The sequence below is a fragment of the Betta splendens genome, chromosome 24, assembly GCF_900634795.4.
Source record: "Betta splendens chromosome 24, fBetSpl5.4, whole genome shotgun sequence".
Classification (NCBI taxonomy): Eukaryota; Metazoa; Chordata; class Actinopteri; order Anabantiformes; family Osphronemidae; genus Betta; species Betta splendens.
Window position 1 is genome coordinate 5,161,663 of NC_040901.2, and position 9,847 is coordinate 5,171,509.

Sequence of the window (9,847 nt, forward strand, 5' to 3'; positions counted from 1 at the left end):
AGTTTACTAGTTGGGATAAGATAATAACTTGTTTACGGAAAACAAGCCTTAAGAAAATAACATATGATTTAAGACACTCAAAATAAAGAGAATTACTCCACAGGGCACCGATGGAGCATTTTACTGCAAAACATCTCATTCAAGTCCACAGACCTACATCAGATGCATTTTAATGAGTGACTGAGTTGATGTCAACTTTAAATCTTGTGCCTTCGGCCTGTTGCGGGTTAAAGTAAACTTTGCGTCTTATCAAAAGAACCTCAGCGGCCCCACGCACCTCCCTCCGCACAGCTGTGAGCAATGAGCATCCCACCCCCAGCTCCTCCAGCATCAACGCTACGAATGCGTGCGTAAAAGACGCGGTTACCGAAACCGGTTGGCTGGTTGCGGTGCGCACCCGAACACGCACAGCCCGTGGATCCACTTCAGCTGGATAATGGATTAACCCGACAGATAGACAGCGGACTGCGTGCTCCAGATGTCAACGCACTGGAAGAAAACCCACCCACCCACGATGGAGTGACTCAGACTAAAGTAGCTGAATAAGAGGGCGCCGGTGCGGACGGGGAGATCCTCTCCGGTGCTTAAAGCTCGTCACGTTGCGGCTTTTTATGGGGAGGAGAAGCGCTGAGCTCGAGCCGCTTCACGGACTGACAGTTGCTGCGCGAGGCGCTGGCGTCAGATATGGATCGCACGCGGCACACCTCAGGGCGCGCGAGCGCGTCTTCATAAAGTGAGAGAACGCGAAACTGACAGGGCAAAGAAACTTCACGAGTCAAAGTTACTGGGAGAAAACGACCGTTTTCGCTCGACCAACGGGTTAATTTAGACAGAGTTAAGCTAGTTTCAGCGACCTTCACTGGACACTTTGAAGTAGAGAAGATGCGGCGGGAGGTCGCGCGGAGATTTCAGATGCTCCTCGTGCTCTGGTCGGTACTTGTTACTTTGGGGACTGGGTTTCCTACAAGACACAAAGGTGTTGCCCACAAGGTAAGTTTTCCTCCGATATTTTATCACATTTGTCTTTTAGTAGCTTAGGTTTTTAGGAACTAAAACCCAGAACCCAAATGTCTTAAAAAACCCACCTGCTGCCGGTGACAAAATGCCGGTTTAGCATCTGCTAGCTAATGCCTCATTGATGGTGAAGAATGCTAATGGCTATTCTTCACCATCAATTAGTTTTAAACGTTGAAATATATTTCATTATCTTTCATAGTCTCGTACAAACATTTCATAGAAGACTTTACACCCAAACATGTAACATATAAAAGTCATGCAGAAAATTAAGGCAACACAAAGATAAGAGTAAGAATAGAATATTTTTACTAACTGTTTGTAAATTAATATTACATTTTTTGTTGGTCAGTTTCTATTAAATAATTAGGTTTTCTCATTTTCTCATCACAAACACATTCATATCATGTGCAGTGTCTGCTCGGTGTTTGTGTTCAACACAGACATATTTGGATATCAAAGTCTGTTTGTGTGTGTTTGTGTCAGAGTTCAGCTTTCGCCTTGGAACTCGCTCCTTCTTGTGTGGCCTCCCATAGAAGCCCTATTGGGACTCTCTCTCTCTCTCTCTCATCATCTATCTGATTGATGTCAAGGCAGAAAGAGACAGCGAGTGGAAAAAGAGGGAGGGAAGAGGAGAAGGAAATGAGTAGTGAGGACGAGAGAAGAAGAATCACTGCGGCCTGTGTGACTGGTAACTTCGCTCACCAAAAGGCCATAGTTTGCAGCTTTGGCCGTGACCTCCCTGATGCACCTCTGTAGGTTGGGTGGGTAGGGTGAGGTTAGCAGAGGAGGAGAGACAAAGGAGGGGAGGCTCAATAAAGAGGGTGCCCAGTAACAAGACTCTTATGTAACAAGAATGAGGCAAACACTCTGCATCTCACACTGTTGCTGGGGTCAAGTGTCATTCATCCGATTGTTTACTTGGGCTCTTTTTGTGTTAATGTGGAATTTCCTGTTTTTGGTTTTACCTCCATCTGTGAAAGAAGAAGAGGAGAAGAGGGGGAGGAGGTGGGGTTTGTGTTGAAATGGCCTCTTCTCCAAATATCGCGACCTGTTTGTCCTGCACAACCCAACCCGATCTCTGAAGCTTCAAACAATTTTCAGCTTTCTACTTTAATGTCCTTCTGTAATGGTTTGGAAACAGCCAAGTGCAGAGGCCTTTGATATCTGCAGCACATAAATCAGGACTGCCACACTGCCTGACCTTCCCAGGCCGCCCCCAGGCCCACCGGATCCCAGGCCCCCATATAGTCTCCTGACCCACTGAATGTATGTCACTATCAGTAGTAGTGCGGACAGTAGCATAATATGGATTCACTCTTTTCATTCACTCGAATAAGCAACAGATTTATCTGCTAGAAGCGTGGATTTGCTGGATTTATTAGTGATGTTTGTGTGAGAGGAGTCTCCAGACCAGGGTATGGCCCCCTGCTGCATCCATATAGTCTCCCTGTTAAACACTCCACATGCCATCAGCCATCAGACCTTTGATCAGAAGAGCCTTACTACTGAGAGGAGCAGAGTAGGATCAGAGACAACAAAGGGGAGGTAGAAAGGAGGAGGAGAGTGATATACAGGCAAAAGAATACAGGATCCAGATGTGTAACAAGATGAGATGAGGAGGGTGTGAAAGTATGTGGCCTCTGTCATGACTTTGGACTCGCTTCTTGTCTGAATGTGTGCGTCAGGTATTAGAGCATATGAATGTTAGGTGTGTATGTTCAATGATGGTCGGATTTGAGGCAATGCACTTAGTAGGAAAGGTTTTAAAGAATTGATTCAGGAAAATCATTAAACTGGGCAACAGACTTAGATAGAAGTTGAGAATCAGTAAAGCTACTGAAAGGTTTACTTCTAAACAATGTAGTCAAACGTAGTAGATTAAATGTATGTATGTTGCAATCCTATTACTAATTTAGAGCTAAATATCCCTCAAAGGATATCTACCTGTCATTACCAGTTTACAGATATCTGGGGAAGGTGCCAATTTTTCTCCATCCATCATTTATCATGCTTGACAGGCTTTTCCTTCAAACAAGCATTAAGTGTTCACTCAGATTTGACTGACCACAACTTTATGGGACAATCACAGGCAGTCAGTGAATCGCACGCCCCCTTCCAGAGGCTACAACTATAAATCAACGACCGTCTGGTCATTAATTCAGACATTTCTTTTCCTCCAAGTGCCACTGGTTTTCTCAGAGTAGACCGCAAACTGGCTGAGCGCCAAACTCAACGTCTTGTCCAAGCATGTGTTTGGGTCAATTTAGCATATTCAGGTTGATGTGGACGTAACTGAATGGCCCACAAGGGTTTGTTACAGAGTTTGGATTTTGCTTTTGACCAGTGTAGACATGAAACAGATGTCATGTTATATACGAAACGAACAGTTATAATAGAAAATAGAGCTCACATATTTACAATTCCCACCATAATATTGTCATTAGGAATCAGCATCTCCTTAATAATGCTTACTCTGTCTTGGTAAAGTAAACCCTGAAAGGTCAGAGTTAGTGGTGGTGACCGTAGTGGTGGCAGCTCAGCAGGTTGAGACACACTTGCAACAGCCTAGGGGTCCCACGCCTCCCAGGCCCTCTCATTAAAGCTAAAAGAGGATCTCTCTGGCACAGGCCTCTCTTTGTCTATGGCCTGGATGCCATGACTGTTGTGGGGGGAGAAAAAGAGAATGAAATGAACGAGGGCTGGTTGGTCACTTGGCTGCTTAGTTGGATGCCTCAGAGGCTCTTTGGAATTGCTGACCAAGCTATGAAGATGTAGATAGTACTAATTGTTTACACACACTTCAATGGCAAACTATAAATCATATATGCCATTACCTCTAACTATTGAGTTTATCCCAGTGGCTGCTTTGCGCCGTTCTCATTACGCTCATTGTTGACATTATTTAAGTTAAGGATTGTACACAGTTGGCATAGATTCAGGATAGGAGTTGAAAGTGCTTTTTTGTACATTCCTCCAGGGTCATGGCCACCCAAATCACAGTGGTGGGGTCCAATATGTCCCTGAGACCCTCGAGCAACAGAATCAGGTGCAAAGTCTGCCTGAATCGCACAGCCAGCAAAGGAGATGGTCACACCACCAACACCACTCCACTGAAGTTCTTCCACAGCCAGAACCTGAGGAGGAGACCCAACCATTCATTCTCGATCTCAAAAACTTTCCGGACCTGGCCAACGCTGACATCAACGCACAAAATCCCAACATACAGGTGAGAGGGGAGATGTTTACATTTGACAGAATACACATCTGTCCTTTTCCCTTTAATTTAAAAAAGAAATCCTCACATCAGATTAAGTGGGCCTTTGGAGGTAATGCAGCATCCAAGATGAGTCATATTTAGGTTATGTGAGGTAGTTCTTCTGAACAAATCCTCTGAGGGGATCGTTTGGTTGGCCGAATGCTCATGCTCAACTCTGATTGACTGACGAAGCTTCTGGTAGTTCTGGTTCTTTGAGCACAAAATTACACAGATTTAAGATGGTTGGTTTCCTGATAAGTGCCTGTCACCTAGTGCTCCAATGACACAATGGCAAGTTAATGGCAAATGCCGAGTTACTGTAAGGCAGCAACAATGCACATTTTATTCTTTAGTATATTATGTTAACCAGTCATTTAATGTTATTTCTTTTTCTTTTTTTTTTCTTTCTCTTTTGATGTAGGTAACCATTGAGGTGGTGGATGATCCTCAGATGGAGGTAGAGATGGACCTGGCCAAGGAGAAAGACTGGCTGCCCTCTTCTTCCTCTTCCACAGTGGATTTGCTTGGAGGCAAGAAGCTTTTCTGGCCCCTTTTCTGGAGCTATACAGATGCTGATTCTGGCGAGGAGAGCAACAGTCGGTCAGGCATTGAGGAAACTGGTGAGGAAGAGGAGGAGGAAGATTACTCCCTGGATTATGGCAGTGAGGAGCCTGTGCCCAGTGGAGTAGGTGGAGACTGGGATGCTCGTTGGAATGAAGGCTTGGATCCTATGCAGAGCTACTATGGTCAGTTATGCATAAAGTTCTATACTATAAAATTTCTTTACCCAAGAGAAAAATGCATGATTCAATTTATCATGACAAACACAAACATGTAAATACAGGGTGAAAGAACAATGCAGGGAGATAAAACAACAGAGTGGCTTCACATTCAGGAAGTAAATGATGCCAACATGTGAGACAGCATGAGCACTCGACCATCAGGACTTTGTGGGTTAGGGGCACTTTGAAGTCGACACTGGTCGTGCTGGTCGCAGAGGTCTGCCTTTTGAAGATGGGTCCAATGCGCTCGCTAATGGCAGCGTGAGGCCGGCACTGTTCCCTGGAACAAAACAGCCCTCTGCTTGTGGACAATTAGAGGGCAGATTGGGAACAAAGAATGACAGGGGCCATTCGGCCGACCCTTTCATCCTTCCCTGGGACCCCTTAACCCCCCCACACAACAGGCCCTGGCGGCCCTCACTGCCCTCTGCGGCTCAGCTTTTGAATCAGTTCAAGAATTTCAGGGGGCTTTTATGGCTCTGCATAACTTTTACTGCTCTTCTTCCCCTTTTAATTCTCTCGTTTTTTGGTGGGAAAGACCATCTCCCAGCTTGACCCCTTATTTAATGGTAAAGCATATGAATTAAGTAGTGAGATACGTGAGAGATAGGTGCACATCGCCAAAGAAAGGACCCAAATCCATGCAGAATTGATTTATCTTTTTTGTTCTTGCATGTGGAGTTGTAGTTTAATTTCATACTGTTCAAGCAGGTGTCTAAAAGCTTAAATATGTTTTACTGTAGGGAAACCCAACTTGAGCTCATTTCCTATACATATAGAAACATGAACTCTGTCTAATTAAGCTTTGTGAATGTAGACAAGCCAGCAAGGGTCAACAATGCCCATCAACTGGTCACATCTAAAGACTTAGAGAACATAAATCAAGGATGTCTGGCTTAGCTTCTTCTGTAATTAAAACTCTCCTGAGACCTCATTCCCGTATGGCCACATGGCAAGTTGGCAGTGCCCACAAAGTAAAATTGGGCGCTCGCTACACCCAAGCTGGTATTTCTGCACACACCTCGCCTTTAATTAAGAAAGACTTGTTCTCAGTGTTATTAACACCACAAGGAAACATGGTGCGGAGGCGGACAGCCACAGCATAGCTTCTTTCTCTCTAATTTTACTGTAGCCGTCTTAAAAAGAATATGGGTTTGCATGGGAAAGGTCCATTTTATATGGACTGAAGCAGTCAAGAAACACTGAAAATGTATTTTAGATTAGACACAAGCCAAGTTCACTTCAACACAGTTGATTTGTGGGGTTTTCAGATCTACCGTATATTATGACCTCATTTAATGTTTTGAAGCTGCTAACCCTAACCTTTGCAATGTCTGAATCACAATGAGCTTTAACGTGAAAATAATCTGATTAACTCCTATTTGCAGCATAGGTCTTAATACCTGTGACACGTATCCCAGATGTACTAGTGAAGATGAGTTAGTGTTTGAATTTTGGTTTCTGCCCAGCAGAGGAGACAGAGGAGTGGTCACCCTGGACTGCCTGTTCAGTGACATGTGGACATGGTGAAAGGAAAAGGACCAAGTCCTGTGGCTACTCCTGCACTCTGACAGAGTCCTCTAAGTGTGACCTGGATCCTTGTCCTGGTGAGGTTACACTTGCACTTGAAATTCTGCTTCCCCCATTCCCCCCCATTTAAAGAAGGCTCACGTGCGACTGTTCTGTTTGCAGGTGACCTTAACACTGTGGTGGAGCCTTTCCCTTTTGAGATGGAGAATGGCACAGAGCCATTTGGAACAGGTGGGTCTAACTCACTAAATGCAGCAGATTAATTCTACAATCCACGATTCTGCCTGTGGCTTAACATATATATAGAGATATAATTAAATGAAGCCCCTTGGCAACTGAAGTGTGATAGAATTAATTGATGCACATCAGGGTTAAGTTGTTTGTGTGCTTTCCTCTGTGAAATAGATGTGGACAGCTGTGAGAAGTGGCTGCAGTGTAAGAGCGAGTTCCTCCAGCGGTATCTCCAGCAGGTGTTGTCTGAGTTGCCCAGCTGCCCCTGCTCCTACCCCTCTGAGGTGGCCTACACTGTAGTGAGCACCTATGACGAGAAACATGGCCGGCAGTTCCGATGGCGCGATGCCAGCGGCCCGAAGGAGCGCCTGGACATATACAAGCCATCAGCTCGAAGCTGCATCCGCTCAGCACTTTCTAGTGACTCGTCCACGCTTGCGGCCCAGCATTGTTGCTATGACGATCGTGGGCGGCTGATCACACGGGGCAAAGGTGCAGGCACACCAAACCTCATCAGCACCGAGTTCTCGCCCGAGCTGCATTTCAAGGTGGATGTTCTGCCGTGGATCCTGTGCAAGGGGGATTGGAGTCGTTTCCATGTGGTGCGGCCACCGAACAATGGGCTGAGCTGCGCAGAAAACCCCCACGAAGACGTGTTTATGAACGAATTGGAAGAGGCCAGGGAATACTGAGGGAACACACCCACCTCACTTTGAGCATCAAAGAGCCCAATCCTAATCTGAGCAGGGACTGTGTGTCTTAAAATCCTAAAATAGATCAAATTAAATGTGCATCAGTTATTACAAATCCATTCAGAAGAAATGCATATTTGCGATTGGGGCATTTTCGGGGTGTAGATCTGATGGTGTCAACTTTAGGCAGTATCCTGATATCATGCTTGACTCAGTTGAAGGACTTAATGTCAGTGGAGAAAAGCAGTGTTGTCCTATCGCTCCCCAACCTCCCAAACATCCAGCATGACATCCAGCTCTCTCTTCATATTCAGTACATCCTGCTCTTCCTGGTTTTAAATGTGTGACTGTGAGGTGGCTATATTGATGAACCAAACACACGCATGGACACAGTCGAGCAAGTGTATTTTCCAAAAATTGCTGCTACAACAGGGGACACAGTAATCCACGTTTCATCATCAGACATTACAAACAAACTTTAGAATAAGTTACGAGGGAAGGAAGCTAGAATCGTTTGATACATGCAGTTGTGTTGCTACAGAGACTAATGGCCAGTAATCCATGTTGTCACAAGTGTTTGTCACATAGATGGAGATACTTTCCTAATATTTTCAAAGCAACAAAAGTATACCATATAATGTGGGGTGCCAAAGAGTTACAAATTACGCGGTTGGTGCCTGTGTAGATCCAGCCTCCTCGGTAGAAACACACAAGTTCTGCAGTGAGTAGATTGTGCACATAGACGTGTCTACAATGTTCTCAGGGGGACTAACTGACCATGATGCATTTATTCATTTACCTCGACAGTGGACCACTATTGGACCTTGTGCAAAGTGTACTGGAGTTGGAACCCTTATTCCAGAGCAGCAGAAGGTCTCTTTGGGTTTATGTACAGAAGTTGATTGGATAGCAAGGGCAGACTTACTTAAATAAACATATATGAGAGGTCACATTGTGAATAATGGTGAAAGCACCATAGAAACCTAGTATAAGACATGGTGCAGATGAATGATGGCTGATTTTTAATGCTAGCCAAGGCAGTTGTAATTTTGTAACAGTATTAGATTCTCCACCAGCAGCAGTGGCAGTGATCTTAAACCTTATTACTCTAGAAGCTGCCCTTTCTATCCAATCACACTCAATGCTCCAAATTTCAGGAATTCTGCTTCCACATTTGTTTATGCAAGTCATGCATTTACATTTTGGAATCACTAGTTTTAAAGGAAGGCACTTTATTTAAGATATATATATATATCAACAAATGGTATATTAAAATGTACTCATGTTCACCGTGTGTTGATTGATGAAAGTGTTATGGTGAAGGGAGACTTGCCAGAGATGCTGCATTGTTCTGAGAAAGTGCATAAATAAGTTGTGTTGAGTTCGAAAAGCATGACCCTGTGTGATTCTGAATCTAGTATTACATATATGGTGTTGTACAGTATTTATTTGTCTGTTCTCTCTTTTTTTAAGTTTGCTGAAGCTTTGAAGTGACTGTACTCAACACGGTGCACTATTTGGACTGAAACATGAAGGGACGCATTGTTAAAAGGGAAACATCTCTCCTCTTATCACCACATACAGCAACTTCAAGTGTTATCCTGTGTACCACAGTTGTGTATGAATACGTTGTTGCAATTATGATGAAGAAATAAATATAAAGATATTGCATTCATCATCTGACTTTAGAATGTGTCCTTTCACTTCCCACACTGTAGACACTGTGCGGAGCCAAGTAGAGCAAAGCACTGCAGAGCAAAATTCCTCGAGAACAGTTTTCGGTGGGTTTTCCTCCCACAGAAGCAAGCATTCGTAGAAAGCAACTGGCTTCACTTACAGCACCAACATCAGTGGATCCTGACACCAGCATCCACAGGATTTGATTCGATAGATAGAAGTTAAGTTCTAAGTGAAGTGACTATATTAGACAAAGTGTTGTACAAAGTAAGTACTGTAGCTGAGGTTCCAATCCACCATCACGTCCCGTCTCTCTGCTGCAGCCATGGAGCTGTCTGAGGGGATCCTCTTTCCAGACAATTAAATTACCTTGAGATTTAAAGTTCAAAGGTCAGGAAATGCAAATCCACAGGCTTAGGCAAACCAAAGTCTTTCCTTTAGATATTGTAATACCTGCAGGTTATGATAACTCCCCTTCACATGCTACTCTCTTTGCCCAAGACAAGTATAAGGAGACATGGGGGGACGTTATATCAACATCATTTGCAAATGCTTTAAGATCCATCTGTCAGGGTTGACATCCACTTGCTGTATTCATGGTAAGGAGCTTGGTAGGTCTTCTATGGTCTTCCAATGATGCCGAAGTTGACTACAGATGAGTG

General features: G+C 44.2%; 1 protein-coding gene across 1 annotated transcript; it reads left to right on the forward strand.

Annotated features, from left to right (window-relative positions):
- Positions 1-267: 267 nt before the first annotated feature.
- ism2b (isthmin 2b) lies at positions 268-9,184 on the forward strand. Its single transcript, XM_029141074.3, has 6 exons — positions 268-990; positions 3,995-4,243; positions 4,695-5,019; positions 6,528-6,662; positions 6,748-6,816; positions 6,991-9,184. Exons 1-6 carry the CDS (start codon positions 883-885, stop codon positions 7,506-7,508), a joined length of 1,404 nt encoding a protein of 467 aa, XP_028996907.1. The 5' UTR covers positions 268-882; the 3' UTR covers positions 7,509-9,184.
- The last annotated feature ends 663 nt before the right edge of the window (positions 9,185-9,847 follow it).

Bases quoted from the DNA above. Each gene is read 5' to 3' on its own strand.
- ism2b (XM_029141074.3), top strand. From the start codon at position 883: ATGCGGCGGGAGGTCGCGCGGAGATTTCAGATGCTCCTCGTGCTCTGG. The intron at 4,244-4,694 runs GTGAGAGGGGAG...CTTTTGATGTAG, and splicing joins CACAAAATCCCAACATACAG to GTAACCATTGAGGTGGTGGA. The intron at 5,020-6,527 runs GTCAGTTATGCA...TCTGCCCAGCAG, and splicing joins TCCTATGCAGAGCTACTATG to AGGAGACAGAGGAGTGGTCA.